The 18,215-nt window shown below is 45.6% G+C and overlaps 1 protein-coding gene across 1 annotated transcript in view; it reads right to left on the bottom strand.

The window, feature by feature from the left end:
• Positions 1–8,000: 8,000 nt before the first annotated feature.
• The window catches only part of GLP1R (glucagon like peptide 1 receptor), a 960,977-nt gene continuing 950,762 nt past the window's right edge, over positions 8,001–18,215 (bottom strand). The window contains exon 12 of the mRNA XM_069236652.1: positions 8,001–8,775. Coding sequence (XP_069092753.1) covers positions 8,638–8,775 — 138 coding nt within the window. The 3' untranslated portion in view covers positions 8,001–8,637. The remainder of the gene's footprint in view (positions 8,776–18,215) is intronic.

The following is an 18,215-nucleotide window of genomic DNA, read 5'->3' as shown; positions in this document are numbered from 1 at the left end:
CCAAAAGAAAGGGGTCACAAAGCCTCCTCAGGGGAAGGGTGGTGAGACACCTAAGGACAAAAACAAAGGGTCTTTGTTCTGTGCACACTATGGCCCTCATTCTGACCTTGGCGGTCGGCGGAGAGGCGGCGGTCGGACCGCGAACAGACCGGCGGTATTAAAAATGGCATTCTGACCGCGGCGGTCCCCGCCGCGACCGACCGCCACTTCCCCACTCCGACAGCCACGGCGGTCATGACCGACGGGCTGGAGTCTGCGCACTCCGGTCCGGCGGTCGACCCAAGACCGCCAACGCTATCATGACCCTGCTTACCGCCGCGGTTTCTTGCGTTCGGGAACCGCCATGCGAACCATGGCGGTAGGCACTATCGGGGCCAGGGAATTCCTTCCCTGGCACTGATAGGGGTCTCCCCCACCCCCCACTGCCCCCCCGAGTCCTCCCCCCACACCCTCCACCCCCCTGCCACCCCCCAGAGGTGGTACGAACCCCCTCCCCACCCCCACCCCGACATGCACATACATGCACCCCGACATGCACACACCCCCAACATGCACATATACACACCCCTACACACACACATACACAACGGGGACACATACCCGCACACATACATGCCGACATGCGCAGCCGCCGAACTACACACATTGCCCATAGGCACAGCAGCAATCCCCGCCCGCATGCACGCACTCACACACCCCCTCTACACACTCACACGCACACCCCCATGCACGCACACATCACACAACACCCCCCCACCCCCTCCCCTCACGGACGATCAACTTACCTTGTGCGTTGGTCCTCCGGGAGGCGACGGGAGCCATAGGGACGTGACCGCCAACAGAAGACCGCCAACAGAAGACCGCCACACAGAAATGTGGGTCGTAATTCTGGGGGCGGTGTTCTGCTGGCGTGGCGGTGGAGGTTGACCAGTCTCCACTTTCCCGCCGACCGCCAGTGTGGCTGCTGGCGGTATTCCGGCGGAACGCTCCCAGCGGTCGGAATACGCGCAGCGGCATACCGCCGCGGTCGGCGGTCTTTACCGCGGCGGTAACTCGGCGGTCTTGCGAAAAGACCGCCAAGGTCAGAATGAGGGCCTATATCTCATTTTGATATAGGATATACAGAGCCAGCTTCATACAGGCATTAGTAATGGTAAAGCAAGGTGGAATGTCTTAAGATTGAACTGCATTAGCACAGCTGTTTATTAGTTCCAGCACAAGCATAGCAGTGGTACCGGGGGATAAGACCTATCGTCAGTGCTTTAAATGGAAATATAGAAGGTCATGCACTCTCCATTTAGAGTGCCTGTTCACTCCTGAGAAGTGCAGGTACTCTCCCATTAAATGTATTGCAGCAGTGCAGGTCCTCTCCACTTCAAATAAAACAGTGCAGGTTCTCAGCACTGGACAGTACCTGCCCGTTTAAAGCACTGTTTACGGGTGTCTTAGGGTTGTATGTACGTCCCAGTATCAGAACAGTATGTGTGGTGTAAGCTGAGATTGAGGAGCATTTAAAGAGCCACGTGCGTCTTGCTGGTGGAACAGCAGATAATGTTAATTTGACACTGAGGTTCTTTGGGACACATTCCTGCACAAAAACAATCCATGCAGGAGTAGAAAGATTTTGTACACACTCCAGAAATGACAAAGATCCACACAATGTGAAGATCCATTTGAAAGTTTTATTTGTCAAACAATTGATTTTGTTTTGCATGAAAAAAATAAATAGCAAATACATTTATCTCTAGATGTATGTACAGAGATCTGATATGCATGTGAGTTACATTCCACTGACACCAGAGTGCATGCAAAGAATCAGCACTGAAACTAAAATGTATTTTGTGTACATTCATGAACAGTATGTTTTATTTGCACGAACAAGGATAAGCAATCTGTCGCCTTATACCCAGAAACGTCTGCTGTGACTTGTATGTGTCACACCAGCTCTCAAATACTTTAGTATAACTTACATTGCCCTTTAAGTGCACCTTTGTTTTTAAAGAGAAAACCTTAGTAACCTAATACACGTCTGATGAGCTCTCTGTAGGGAATACATAAGTGCTCTAAATCACACATCGTGTTGCAGTGAAGATGCATCTAGTCTAGAGTGCATCTAGTATGTAGGAAAGTATATTCATCGAATCTAATTCTAAACATAATACCCTATCTCTAACCCTGATCTTTCTGCCATTCCCCAAACTACTTAAATCATATTGGGCCAGATGTATCAAAATATTTTGCACTCGCAAACGGCGAAATCGGCCGTTTGCAAGTGCAAAATTGGGGTCTGCAATGCATCAAAGGCATTCGCAGATCACAAAATGAAAATCGCAAAAATTGCGATTTTCTGCGTTGCGACCTGGATTTTGCGAATCGCAGTTTGCGATTCGCAAAATCCAGATCGCAAAAAATCGCACATTACGATTTTTCGCAGAATGGTATTTTGCACATGCAAAATACCATTGTCTGCAACCAGGTGGTAACCTGGTGCAAAATTTAAAAATGCAGTAAAACTGCATTTTAAAATGTAATATGTAAAGCACACATGCCCTTTTGGCATGTGTGTACTTTACATGGTAAAAAAAAAAAAATTGGGGTGCAGGAGAGGGGGCCTTAGGCCCCTAGCACCCTGGCCTTTTGCATTTCCCAAATTGCGATTTCTGGTTCAGAAATCGCATTTTAGGAAATGCAAAAAATTCGCAGCTATGGGCCAACAGGCCCATAGCTGCGAATGGGGCCAGTATCGCAATTTGCGATTCGGTAATTGCATTTGCGATTTTTAAGAAATCGCAATTATTGAATCGCAAATGTGATACATGGCCCTTTGCGAGTCGGTAATTGCGATTTCTTAAAAATCGCAATTACCGAATCGCAATGGGCCAGAATCATACATCTGGCCCATTGTTACCCTAACTTGAATCATAACCCTAACTCTAACATTTTTCAAACCTTCACCCCATTGTTTTTAAAAATAAGTAACTGCAAAATATATATGTTCGTTATTGTAACTTAAAATGGAATCCATTTTGCTTCTATTCTACATTCATATTTTTTTAATTGGGGATTGCTTTATTTAAAAGTTCTCCATATTTGCATGATGAGGTCTTATGTCATGGATAGGAGCAATCTGGAAACTACAATGGAGACATATAAAGGGGACAAGACTTCCACGCTGGTGGACATTAGAGTGGAAAAGTTACCAATGACTTCTACTGGAGACACCTACACTTTCCCTCTGCACATTTGAACTTTATATGTATCCGTAAGGGAGGGATGGGCCTCTGCAGATGTTCTGGTCCTTCTGCTTGAGGTATCACCCCTGCTAATGAACACTGTCCAGTCCTCCATAAAACACCCTAACCAGGATGTTGAGGTTTGTTGCCGTCACTGTAATTCCTAAGAAGTGTAATTTGATGTATGTAGAACCAGAACAGTATAGTAACGCAGTGGTACGACAACATCAAGACAAAAATATTTCAATGGCGGTAAGTGATTGGCAAATTGCCAATTTCCTTGAATGGGCAATACCATGTCATCAATATGCATAACAATCACCCCACTGCTTGGGATCATAAATTTACCTCAACTCTGTTTGGTAATTTGTGTTCATAAGTAGCAATATCTTTGGGTACATTGAGATGACTCACATACAAAGTATAAAGTTCAATGGCTTTGCAGTTTCAAGATGTTTGCAGATGTTTTACTCTGCTCCTTCTGGCTCCAGACTAACACAAATCTTCAATGTACAACAAACGCATTTACAATTTTCAAACAATCCATCAAGCATAAATATAGAAATTTAAGCATGGAAATGCCCATAGTGCTGAAAGAAGCTGTTAGTTATTTAACTTTTTCAAAAATATATATATATATTTCATAATCTGAAATATTAACAAAGAAAGCACAACAAGGATTTAAACGTTACAAGTGGAATATTATGTAGATCCACTTCAAGTTAGCAGCACAAAATATTTAGCAAAGCAGAGATTTTAATGCGTGGCATTTGTATGGAGAAGATGCTTGCCAAATATCTATGGAAACAAGTGCATTCCTGGGAAAGTGCATTAGTCAATGGTCACGGTAAGTCGTGCAGCCAAGGTGCAAGTCAGACCATGTAGCAGCAAGCCAAGCATTTGGAGAGACACATAACCTCTTGACATCCTCATTTGTAAAGGTAGCATCTAAACCAGTAAAGTGTTTGATGGATCAGTGAAGAGAGAAAACAATTTATATGTGGGTTTATGAAAGTATGTGACAGGGGTGTTTTCTTACTATGAGTCTGATTTAGAACTTGGCAGACTTGTTACTCCATTACAACAGTGACGAATATCTGATCTGCCAAAATCGCAAACCCATAGGATAGAATGGTATTTAGATTTTGCCGGACACGATATCTGTCTCTGCTGTGACCGAGAGACCTGTTCATCGAGTTGTAAATCAGGGCCTATATGATTTTGAATCTGAGTCCATTAACATGCTTCCTGAATGTAATGCAATATATTTATACAAGATTGGCTACGGTCGATCCATCCATATTTACCATCGGAAGTCAATAGGCGGCAAAATTTAAGCAGAAAAATTGAGTAATATTCCTTTACTTCAGAAAGGTTATTAATAACTCAACAGTACAATCTGATTCAAGAGGAAACCAATTTATATCTCTGAAAATAAAATAAATTAGCCATACTCTTAAAAAGTCAACACATCTACTTCAGCTGGCCTACGTTTTTGGTTGCCTTTGCGTGATCTCCTGTTTAGCCTACACTCAATTTATTTCATACAATCTATACAGTGGGTATGATCGTTGGAATTCTGAGTTGTAAAATCCAAATTATCCAAATTTTCATGTAATTCAGATTTGTGGGTTGGAGTGAAGTATAATAAGTATATTAATGTTTTTTGTATTGTTTAAATATTTAATGATTTACAGTCTTAAAGCAGGTTGTATGTATATGCAAAACAGCACTACATTTTATAAATACAATCAAATCTTAACACGGATTCAAGTTAGTGTTTATTTTCAAAAATCCCACCAACTCTAATTCATGCAGTGAATTATTAAATGACTATTGTCTGCTATATTTAAAGTATGTAGATAACAGATGAAATTTTTTCTTCTATGCCAGTGCACTTGTAGAAGAAATTTTGCTTCTGTATTTATTAAAGTTTTACAGCACATATGTCAAACAGACAAGGTTCATAGTGCATACATAAAAATAAAAGTTAGCAGACAATACAATCATAACAGAATTATAACATGAAACTCAAATAGCAGCAAAAAAATGATTTCAAATTAAAAAAATTTAAAAGAATTAAGGCCCCCAGAGCTAACCTCTTAATATATTCTTAAAGGAATTAAGCAGAAAAGTATAATGAATACTGGGGGCATTCGATACAATGACTTCAGCTACTCTCAGCATTTACCAACAAATCAATTATGCTCCCGTCTGGCAGAAGTCAGGGGGCATGTTTCACCCAACGCAGGGCAGCAAGCAAAGTTGTGCTGCGTTGTTTGAAAGGGAGAGTGCAGTAATGTGTCATATCTATTGTGGTTTGGCGCACTTCTGCTACCCTCTACAGCTGCACATGGTGTGCTGCCGAGTGCCAAGGCTGGCACCCTTGCACCATGGTGCAAAGGTGTTTGCACTACGGCAGGACAGAGGATAGTTTTTGTGCAAGAAGGGATAACTTTCTGCACAAAAGTAATTTTTAGAGACAATTGCCTCTGTCCGTGTGTGCTGCAGAATGCAGCCAATGTGAAAAGAGGAAGTAATGAGGAGATATAAAGATATTTCTCATCGTAACACCTCTCTGTGATAAGTTCTGATTTTGTCCCAATCCCAGGTTCACTAGTTTTAATAAATCTGGGACTGCATCAAATTTCATGGGTAAACACATGGGAACGCTAATGCTTCACCGACGGAACGCCTAGCACTGTGAAGTGCGTTGCATTGTGGTTCTTTACAACGTCATGCGAGGAGGGGCAAATCGCCCCCTCTATGGCTTAGTAAATCTCGCGGAGGCCTTTGCTTTGTCCTTGCATCACCTCAGTAAATCTGAGCCCAGTTTCAGGTCAGTTTCTGGACGAAGCTTTGTGATATGTTTTGTATGTTGTAAAGTGCCCATCCAATACTTAGAGCTCTAAGCATGATAAGTTTCCAAATAAAAAAGCAAACCTCTAAGGTGGGAATGTCTCCTTAATAGCCAATCAGGCAAGCAATTTATCTGACAGATGGTGAGGTTTTCAGAGGGCACAGCCTATTCCAATTGCTCAATTTTGACTTACTTGCAGCTGATTGAAATTGAATTTAGTAGTGCTTCTAGAAATAGCAAAGCATTGCAGTACTCTGGGGAAAAAATAAATGAATCAATTAATAAAAATAAGAGAGCGATCCGCAGTAAAGAGGCCTTTTCCTATAGGCTGGATAGGCAACAATGTTCAGCTTTAGTCACACTGGTGGTTTAGTAACCACGGATTATGTTGTGTCAGATAATTCTTCTAGGGTCTGAACTGCATTGATATTAGGAGGCCAAAACTCCACATGTTTGCTTAAAGCCTGACAGTAGAATTTCTATTTTGCTAGTTGAGTCATCTGAGGGCATATTTACCAAATGGGTTGCATAGCTTTTGCGTCATGCAAAGGATTGTAAAAGCAATGCAACCCTTAAGTTTGATTTATCAAGTCATTCAAGGCCTCCTGGCATGGTAAATCTGGAGTAACGCAGCACTGTGCAAGTCTTTGCCCCAGGGAGGCATTCCAAAGATGGTGTGTGGCTGTTCCCACAGAGCACCCATGGATTTTGACCCATTCCCAGATTTACCGTAAGTAGTAATCATGGGAATGAGCCAGAACTGCTACGCCTCCCTGGGTGAGACGGAAGGAGGAGAAATATGTTTATTTCTCTTAGTTTTTTCTCTTTCTATGTGTGCTGCATTCTTCAGCACACATGGAAAGAGATACATGCCTCAGGGGATTGTTTTTGTGTAGGAAGGTGTCCCTTCCTGTACAAAAAGAATCCTATCTGCAACACAGGCACTCTTGCACCCGGGTGCAAGAGTGCCTGCATTGTTGCCTGGCAGCCAAACGTGTGCCAGCACTGGGTAAAGGCAGGAATGCACCGTATTATTTTAAATACAATACAATCCTGCCCTTTCCCTGTCACGCAAGGTGACCTGTTGTGTGACAATTTCATAAATGCGTGACCTAATGTCTAATTTCTCTTAGACATGGCATGAGTTACACATTACTAAAGAAATCAGCATGGAAGTCTACTAAAAATCTGCATATCATTTGCATACATTTCATACGAGCAGTAATCAAATTTTCAAGAAGAATCATGTAAACATTAAATAGTGGGAGGAAAGAGAACAGCCTTAGGGAACACCCAGTAGAATTTATATCTTGCTGGCATTAAGACAGAACTGGTTCATAGTTATGTAATGTCTAATTTTTCTTTGATTGGATTAGTCATTGTCCATTGACAAGAAACTAATAACGCTGTCTGTAGGCCAGAAACATCACGCCTTGAAGGCGAAGATTTCAGTATAGTTACAATAACTTCAGTGCCCTCTAGGAAAATCAAAAAATAATTCTTATACTCTTGTATTGCAGATGTAGGTGGTCTTAGCCTATTTGAGTCTAAGTATATACCTGTACCTTTTTCTTCACGTAAAACTACAACTAAATACGACCAAGTGTGCCAACCTACATATCAGAAGGAAAAAAAACATATGTGATCTAATAAGTCTTAGGTGAAACAATGTCATAGAGCAACATGATGAATATTGCGGCTTCCAAATACAGGCCTTGCATCATTGCTCGTTAACCCTAAGACATCTGAGCCACACCTTACTTTTCACATCTTTTGTTGCTGGTGGTGTTCCATCATAATCCTGCTTTTACATCACTCCATTCTATCTTTATCTGTTTCAATAGATCTGGTGACACATGTTGCCAAGAATCCTCTCTGTGAACCCAGATGGTGGAGATCACCATCTCCTTGAGCACTGCAGCCTAGACTGAACTCCCATGCAGAGGTGGCAACCCTTACGCACGTGCCCGCTATACCGTGGATGGTAATGCTCCAGCCTGAGGTGACTGCCTTTTGTAGAAGGTCTCCCATACCTTACATCTTCACTCACTTGCTTCAGGTGACAACGATAACTGGACTGGATTAAGCCAAACCTTTCATTAACCAGTTAATTATATTTCCCTTGGAGAAGTGAGTATGAACTCCAGTAACATCCGTTCTATCTCCACAACTTACATCAGGGTCGCCTCTCTGGAAGAATCACAACTGACTGACCTTACGACGAGGAAACATTTTTGGCAGGCCTCATTCTTCGCTGCTAGACATAGCCCTGTATCTTGAGTACAGACATAGATGCTGTCTTGTGCATTAGGAAACAACACATGCAATCTCAATGTCCTCAGTTTAAAAATGTTTGAATGAAGAGGCTCCTTCCCACTGGAGACATGTGGAGTTTTGCCAATGTGACTCTCACTTCCGGCTGTAGGTAGGATGTTGGTGGGTTGTCCATGCATCATTGATACATCTAAGGTGCCTCATGAGTAAACTGCCTTCTCGGATGGTGATGAGCATAATTGAAGATACTGCCTCTCGGTGACCAATGGCTTACACGCTGCTCCCGACAGTGCCACCGCTGCTGATGCTGTTGGTCTGGCACTTGAGCGGTTTCATGCTGCTGTCTCTCGGGCTGTAGACGTGTGACAGTCGCCAGCGTTTCCACTTCTTCTGGAACTCCGCCTGAACCTGTGTCAATCAAGAAAGAAGATACGCATGAGGCTAGGTGCTCCCCTACGGGAAGAGACTCATCACCCTTCAGTTGTTTATCATAAACGTCCTTGATCAATACGAGTTAGTAATGCAAACTTTCACAATGGTTTTCAGAATCCCGAGTACGCCATGTAATGTGCATGCACATACTATACTTGAACATTAATGAGGGCATGCCCCCTGAATATCAAATCAACAATATTAATGGGACAGAATATTGAGAACAGAATATTGAAAATAAAATATTGACATGTAAGTCTAGATTTTCTACATTTAACTCCACATATATGTACCTAAATGCCACATATAGCTTTAAAAGGTAGACAGGACAAACCAATATTCACCCAGAGAACTGGTTAATGCAATATGCAAACAACAAAATGTTCCTGGAGGAGTTATTTAAAAATTTCATTTGCTATCGCCATGTAAAAGCTGGAGGATAGGGGGCGTCGTAATCCCCAGGGTTGCGCTGCATGTAGCGCTGCCCTGGAGGATTAGGATCGCCAGCACCACCAGTCCCTCCTGTGGAAGGAAACTGTCAGTGCTGGCGGTACGCCTGTGGCGTAACCGCAATGGTCATAATGTGGCGGTCAGACTACCGCAAAAGCGGTTGCACCACCGCTCTGGCGCCAGCCAGACTGCCACAGCGACCCTAGCAGTATAAAGACCGCCGAAGTCGTAATGAGGCCCTCAGTGTTGAAAGGGCCTCAAAGTGCAACAACTCAAAGTGCAAAAGCAATTGCACAAGACATCAAAACCCCAAACAAAAATGAAGGTAGGTTAAAGGCCAGCCAAGAAAAAATATTCAAAGATGGAGAACTGCTACCGTCAACTCCGACAGCAATACAGCTCATTGTTAGAATGGGCAGCGAGTTCAAGTTAAGAGGAGTCTACGCCTCTCGAAGATCCCTGAATTTAAGTTATATGAATTTTGTCTATAGATGATCTTGTATTTGTGGGGGCGACAGTGTTGATTTATTGAGATGCTTTCATTGATTGATTCATTTGGTTCTATGTAACATACCAATATATCTTTTTCACTTTGAGTACGTTTCTGCTTTTTTCTATTCTATGGTATTTTTACTGATTTTAGTTGGATCATGTGACCAACACAAATGAAATGTGTAAATAACTCCTCCAGGAAAGTTTTATTCTTTACATCAGGGGTTCCCAATCTGTGGTCCGTGGACCCCCAGGGGTCGGTGACACATTCCCAGGAGGTCCGCAGGCCTGGGCCGGCAGGAAGGCACTTCTCCAGCTGGGCCTCTCAGAAACACATGCTTGTTTTTGTATTTAACACTTCATTTATGCAGCAGTTTTATAAGCGCTGCAAATTTTCTTGTACATCCAGCAGCTATCTGGCAAAAGTAAAAGTGTCAAGCTAACTCTGGTGATTAATGTTCCTGCCTGAGAGAGATGGGAGTTTTGTCTGGTAGCAGTTTTGACTCATCTAATGTAGCACAGATGGTTACTATGCCTGTGGCAAAGAACGTGTATCATGGAAAGAACAGTATTTTATGTGCATAGCACAGTGGGTTACTGCTTTTGTGACACAGATTGTTTTGCCACTGGGTAGTTCATAAATTACAATCGTAATGTAGCACAGTGAGCTATAAACTGCCATCAAAGAGCTGCATCCAAACTGCATGGCACAAATTAGAAAGATGTTTTTCCCATTTCTTCCATCATCTTCATGCTGCTAAAAAAGATTTGCTTGCATAGACATACATTCTTATTATTAAAGTCAATGCTAACCACTGTGTTATGTTCTGAATCCCGAGTTTGTGCTTCTCCAGACCAATCACTCTTAGAAAATGCCTGTCAGTATAGATGACATGTGAATCCTACATCTTGTAGTCCCCTGTAAAGTGCTCCAACACCCTACACTTGTGTGAGAGGGGCTATAACACAAATGAATTACATCTGACCGAGAGGTTATGGAGAGAAGAGAGTCCCTTATGGTTTTACTTCCTTTCCCCACCTCATATTTTTATGTGAAAAAACTTCTCAGATCTTATGTACCTAAAATTAGAAACAGAAAAGGCTTGGGAAATGTAGAATCTGACCCGAGGATTCATCTTCCCTAAATTGAAAAGTCAGTAGTTCAGATGCAGTGCCAATCTTCCCATTAAAATCTTTGGATTTTTGCATATTTTCAATATAAAATAATTATATGTTTAGTAACTCGAGTATTTGTTTGGTGTGTGCTTATTTGTGTATTTTTTGCAAATTACTGTTTTAATGTTTGAAATTTAAATCGTACAAATTGCTTGGGGGTACCTGGCTTCCAGTAGTGATTCAGTGGGGGGTCCTCACGAGTCAAAAGGTTGGGAACAACTGCTATATGCAGTTACCTTTCGATATTTTGTCCCTCGATATTCTCTCCTTGGTATTAGATTGCGACAATATTGCAGGTGTTTATATTCAGTAGTACAATTGTTATCTAGACAAGACTAGACAAGTGTAACAGCTGCTACCCAGATTATGTTCTGTACTTTTCACTCCTTACCCTCCCCAGCCTTTTCAGAATAAAACAGGTCTTTGTCATGGGGCCCGATGAGGGTCACAAGGTGAACAGGCAGCGGTTGCTATCCCTGCCCTTTGGTGAATCTACAGCAATGAGTCTGCACAAAGCAGTACAAAATAAAAATGGAGGATACTAAGAGTTCAGGAGTTAGGGCCTGATTCTAACTTTGGAGGACGGTGTTAAACCGTCCCAAAAGTGGCGGATATACCACCTACCGTATTACGAGTTCCATAGGATATAATGAACTCGTAATACGGTAGGTGGTATATCCGCCACTTTTGGGACGGTTTAACACCGTCCTCCAAAGTTAGAATCAGGCCCTTAGTGCCTTACACACAGATTGGGCAGCAAGTAAATTGCCTGATATGACTAAGGTTGCGGGTGCCCACCAAAGGCCCAGAACATGATATGACCAAGGTTGCGGGTGCCCACCAAAGGCCCAGAACATGATATGACTAAGGTTGCGGGTGCCCACCAAAGGCCCAGAACATGATATGACTAAGGTTGCGGGTGCCCACCAAAGGCCCAGAACATGATATGACTAAGGTTGCGGGTGCCCACCAAAGGCCCAGAACAGACTCATCCATGCCGAGTCAGAGTATCAAAATAACAAGTATATAAAAGATTCTTTTTTAGAGTAATTGTAAGCAAATGTATTCAATGTGGACAGGATGTAAATGTGGCTGGATCCATCCCTCATGGACAAAGAGTGGACACCGCTGCCTTAGATTACTGGATGTTTTAGGGCTCTCATGTTATGGTTAGTACAGATAAAGCGAATGGCAGTCAGGCTAGAGTGTGCGGGTGGCACATGCCAATCCAGAGCCGCCAGAGGTACAGTGATGAAAAAGGAGATGAAAGGCACTTTGTTTTTCATTGCCTTATAGAGCCAAGAACTTCTTTTTAGGCTTGCCTGTGAAGCCAGTACTGGAGCAGCACAGCTCCAACTCCTTTCGGTCACTGCTTCTTTCATGATGTGGCTCCACAGAGCCAGCATGTGCCTTTTTAAACTCTTTGGGGCAGATTCAAGGGCACCTTGCTCCATAATATTACCACATTAGCTTCATTTTCTTCCTACTAATGTGGCAATGTTATGGCAAAACACTGCGCCAGATTTAGTAAGTGGTGCAATGCAAGCGTTGCGCCACTTTGTAACCCTTTGTGCCACATTATGCCTGCGCCAGGCACCAGGCATAACGTAAGCAGGGGGGCATTCCCCGGTGCCGAAAAAATGGCACAAATTAAATTTCTCTGCATCATTTTTTTCAGCATTTTTAACGCCTGCTCAGGGAAGGTGTTTACATGTAGGAAGGGGCACTTTCCTGCACAAAAGCAATCCTAGGAGTTTTGTCCCTCTGTATGCGTGCGGCTGAATACATCTCACATACAAAGAGGAAAAAATGAGGAGAAATAAAGATATTTGTCCCCACTGCGCCTCCCCTGGGGAGGTGATCGTTTTTGGCGCATCCTCAGGTAAACAGGCTCTTGTAAATCTGGGGATGCATCAAAATCCACAGGTGTTGCATGAGAAAACCCAGTGCAATATCCATGAAACGCCTCCCTTGCGCAGAGTAAGGCAACGCTGTGATTTGTGGTACCTTGCCTACCTCATATCTATGACACCATGAAAAGACACACAAAGTGGCTTTGCGTGGCCTAATAGATATGGTTGAAAGGTTTGCACTACCAGTACCTCATTAACAGTGACATAAGGGGGCGTGGCCAAGATGGCGGAGCGCTAAGATGTGTCTGCTAGCGCTCCGCCGCCCCGATCCAGCTTGGTGCTTTGTGGCCCGCAGGGGGGGGGGGGTAGCCTGGAGGCTCCCCCCGTAGTGTGAGGTGCCCCTGGGGGTTTGCCTCGCTTGGTGGCAGCCGCGAATGGAGTGTGCTGCTCCCGCGAGGGGAGCTGGCCTCGGCCCTGTAGTAGGGGCGGGGCTGCAGAGCAGTGCAGGAGGCAGCCTGGGCCGCGGAACGGACCTCTGCCTGGCGGCTCCTCTGGGTTGAGCGTCGAGGAGCGGAGGGCCTGGGGATTACCCTGGGCCCCTTATCAGGTGGATCGGCCTGTGAGGACCTGGTGCCTGCTGACCTGGGCGCCTGGGGGCGAGGGTGCTCCCTCTTGTGTGGCAGATTGAGGGGGACAGGCAAGGCCTCCTCACATTGGGGCCTTGGAGTGGACCGTTGGAGCTGCGGGCCCCCAGCAGAAGGTAGGGGCCTAGGGGTCTGGCCTCACCCCATTATTTGAGTCTTTGATGATCGTGGCCCTGTGGTTCTGAGGAAGGGACCCAAGAGTTGACTGTCGCGGAGGAGGCCGCTGGAGGTTGGACCTGGGCGCGGTCCCGGACTGGGGGGACCATACTAATCGGCCCCGGACGGAGACCCTGGATTTCCCGGGGCAGAGCTGCGGCGTGGAGTGACCAGACCGGCGTACCATGGCGGCGTCAAAGTCGAAGCGCGAGCGCTCGGTGAGGGACATGCTGGCAGGGACGCACCCGACTTCTGGGATGGCGGCGGAGGACTTACCTGAGATGAGGGCCCCGGAGAGCCGCGGGGAGACGGATCTAGCGGAGTCTTCTCCTGTCACATGGGGCTTTTTGACCTCCTTGTTTGAGTCGCTTCGGGGAGACATCCAAGAGCTGCGCAGGGACATCTCACAGGAGCTGAAGGAGTTGTGGGGTGAGGTCTCCTCCTTGGGCGAGCGTGTTTCGCAGCTAGAAGATAATGAGATCCTGCGCGGCGAGGAGGTTGCGGGCCTACAACAGGAGGTGGTCTGTCTCCGAGAGCAGCAGGACCTTCTCCAGATGGCGGTTGAAGACCTGGAAAATCGTTCACGGCGGCAAAATATTCGCATTAGAGGGGCCCCGGCTGAGGTTGAAAAGGAGGACATCGTGGGCTACGAAGTGGACCTGTTTCGCTCCTTGCTTGGTGCGGACGAGACACAGGAGGTGGCCCTGGACCGGGTACATCGAGTAGGGCGCGCTGGAGGGCCTGGAGATCGCCCCCCTGACATCTTAGCCTGTCTCCATAATTATGTCCTTAAAGAAAAGATTCTACAGCGGGCCCGCAATCTCCAGAGTGTACACTTTCGTGGGCATGAACTTCATCTATTTCAAGATCTGTCGGCGTGGACCCTGCAGAGGAGGAGAGAGTTTAGACCGATCACGGATCACTTGCGGGCACACAACGTGTCATATTCCTGGGGCCACCCGTTCCGACTGGTTTTCCGTTGGGAGGAGCAGGTTCGGCAGGTGAAAACCGTCTTGGAGGCTGGCCGCGTCCTGGGTCTGGAGGACCTGGCTGGCTGTGAGTCGAACGGGGGGGGCGGCTCTGCCGGCGCGGGGCACTCCTCGTTGGCGGAGGAAAGAAACGAAAAGGAAGCTGCAGCGCCCGACGGCCTCGGAGTTGAGGTTCTAGAGAGAGGCCTCCTTGAACAATGTGGCTGCCGGAACTTCGACCTAGTTTGGTCCCCCGGGGGCGACCGGGTTTGCTACTGGCCGCATCGCTAACAATATATTGACTGTTGAAGCGGGTTGGGGCGGCGGAGGCTGTGGATCTGAACACTCGATCTGGTTGGATATACTGCCCCGCGGAAATCGCACCTCGTGGTTGTAGACAATCGAGGACTTCTGTGTTCTACGCACCTGTTGTGCTTATCATTTGTTTGTTGTTGTGTTTCCCTGCGATGTTGGCTTTTTATGGAAACGCTCTCTGGCCTGATTGCTCTAGGTGGTCTAGATGTTAAAGTAGGGGGTAGCCCTCTGCTGTGCCCCGGCCTCTCTGCTGGCTCTCCTCAGTATAGGCTATGATCATTAAATGTTTAAGTTTAAATGTGAGGGGGCTCAACAATCCTACTAAGAGACTTGCCATCTTGTCGGCTCTAGAGAGATCGGAGAGTCATGTATGTCTCTTGCAGGAAACGCACCTTGTCTTGAATGACACCTACTGTATGCGTTCTAAGTGGTTCCACAGACAGTTCTGGTCCTCGTTACCATCAAAGCATACAGGGGTGGCGATACTTCTATCACGTTCATTCCAGGGGGAAGTGATATCATAACTGCAAGAGATCCCAGGGAGGCTTTTGGCTATGAGACTTAAACTGGGAGGTTTTTCCTTCATGATCACTTCCCTTTATGCACTTATTCCCAACAAGAACTCTTCCTGAGACAGTCTTTGACTCCGCTGCTCCAATCCCCTGACGGTGCTGTCTTGCTGGGGGGCAATTTTAATCTTGTGATGGATGGGGCCCTGGATCGCTCAGGTCAGCGACACGGGCAGACGGGGTCTCTTTCGGACGCAGGGAGGCAATGGCTCAGCGAGTGTGGTCTAGTGGATGTCTGGAGAAGTGTGCACCCCTCGTTGAGGGACTACTCCTTCTACTCTTCAGCAACCAAAACATACGCTAGGTTGGACCTCTTTCTGGCATCACAGGAGCTTCTCTCTAGGGTTAGAGACGCAGAGATTGAGCAGCGGGCCCTCTCAGATCATGCCCCCATTACAGTCGAGATCCACGTGGACGTGGAGAGGGTTGGTACATCGGGATGGCGATTTAGGGATTCGATGCTTCAGAACGCTGAGACGGTAGAGACGATTCGAGGGGCAATAACAGACTACCTTAGTTTTAATGACGATGGGATGGTAAGCATTGCAACACTGTGGGAGGCACTGAAGGCTGTGGTGAGAGGTGAAGTGATGTCCCTTTCCTCTAGAGATAATAAGGCAAGGAGTAGACTTAGGGGGGACCTAGAACAGCGAGTAAGGGTGTTGGAGCGCTCTCAGAAACGTACGGGTGCTCCTAGAATATGGCGAGAGCTCAAGAAGGTGCGAAAACAGCTGAGTAGATTGGATTGGGATAGGGCAGAGTACGCGGTAGCCCGCCTTAACCACTTCGCTGCCAGGCCTTTTCCCCCTCCTGTGCCAGGCCTTTTTTTGCCTATTTGGGGCAGTTCGCGCTTAGGCCCGCATAACTTTTTGTCCACACAAGCTAACCAAGCCAAATTTGCGTCCTTTTTTTCCAACATCCTAGGGATTCTGGAGGTACCCAGACTTTGTGGGTTCCCCTGAAAGAGGCCAAGAAATTGGCCAAAATACAGGGAAAATTTTGTTTTTTTCAAAAAAATTGGAAAAAGTGGCTGCAGAAGAAGGCTTGTGGTTTTTCCCCTGAAAATGGCATCAACAAAGGGTTTGCGGTGCTAAACTCAGCAGCTTCCCAGCTTTCAGGAACAGGCAGACTTGAATCCGAAAACCCATTTTTTCAACCCAATTTTGGCATTTTACTGGGGCATACCCCATTTGTGCAATTTTTTTGCTTTCAGCCTCCTTCCAGTCAGTGACAGGAATGGTCATGATCCAATGCTGGATCCCAGAAACCTAAACATTTCTGAAAAGTAGACAAAATTCTGAATTCAGCAAGGGGTCATTTGTGTAGATCCTACAAGGGCTTCCTACAGAAAATAACAGCTGAAAAAGAAAAATATTGAAATTGAGGTGAAAAAAACATCAATTTTTCTCTACTTTTTACTCTGTAACTTTTCCCTGCAATGTCAGATTATCGAAAGCAATATACCGTTACGTCTCCTGGACTCCTCTGGTTGCGGGGATATATAGGGTTTGTAGGTTCATCAAGAACCCGAGGAACCCAGAGCCAATAAATGAGCTGCACCCTGCAGTGCGTTTTCATTCTATACCGGGTATACAGTAATTCATTTGCTGAAATATAAGGAGTAAAAAATAGCTATCAAGAAAACCTTTGCATTTCCAGAAAGGGCACAAGATAAGGTGTTGAGGAGCAGTGGTTATTTGCACAACTCTGAATTCCGGGGTGACCATAGTAGCACGTGAATTACATGGAATTTCTCAAATAGATGTCTTTTTTACACACACCCCTATATTTGGAAGGAATAAATGTAGAGAAAGACAAGGGGCAATAACACTTGTTTTGCTATTCTATGTTCCCCCAAGTCTCCCGATAAAAATGATACCTCACTTGTTTGGGTAGGCCTAGCGCCAGCGACAGGATATGCCCCAAAACACAACGTGGACACATCACAGAAAACAGAGCTGTTTTTAGCAAAGTGACTACCTGTAGATTTTGGCCTCTAGCTCAGCCGCCACCTAGGGAAACCTACCAAACCTGTGCATTTCTGAAAACTAGAGACCTAGGGGAATCCAAGGAGGGGTGACTTGTGTGGCTCGGACCAGGTTCTGTTACCCAGAATCCTTTGCAAACCTCAAAATTTGGCTAAAAAAACACATGTTCCTCACATTTCTGTGGCAGAAAGTTCTGGAATCTGAGAGGAGCGACAAATTTCCTTCCACCCAGCATTCCCCCACGTCTCCCGATAAAAATGATACCTCACTTGTGTGGGTAGGCCTAGCGCCCGCGACAGGATATGCCCCAAAACACAACCTGGACACATCACAGAAAACAGAGCTGTTTTTAGCAAAGTGACTACCTGTAGATTTTGGCCTCTAGCTCAGCCGCCACCTAGGGAAACCTACCAAACCTGTGCATTTCTGAAAACTAGAGACCTAGGGGAATCCAAGGAGGGGTGACTTGTGTGGCTCGGACCAGGTTCGGTTACCCAGAATCCTTTGCAAACCTCAAAATTTGGCTAAAAAAACACATGTTCCTCACATTTCTGTGGCAGAAAGTTCTGGAATCTGAGAGGAGCCACAAATTTCCTTCCACCTAACGTTCCCCCACGTCTCCCGATAAAAATGATACCTCACTTGTGTGGGTAGGCCTAGCGCCCGCGACAGGATATGCCCCAAAACACAACGTGGACATATCACAGAAAACAGAGCTATTTTTAGCAAAGTGACTACCTGTAGATTTTGGCCTCTAGCTCAGCTGCCACCTAGGGAAACCTACCAAACCTGTGCATTTCTGAAA

Source organism: Pleurodeles waltl, chromosome 5, assembly GCF_031143425.1.
Source record: "Pleurodeles waltl isolate 20211129_DDA chromosome 5, aPleWal1.hap1.20221129, whole genome shotgun sequence".
NCBI classification, from domain to species: Eukaryota; Metazoa; Chordata; class Amphibia; order Caudata; family Salamandridae; genus Pleurodeles; species Pleurodeles waltl.
The sequence above is the reverse complement of the archived record's forward strand: the minus strand, read 5'-3'. Positions and strand labels throughout refer to the sequence as shown.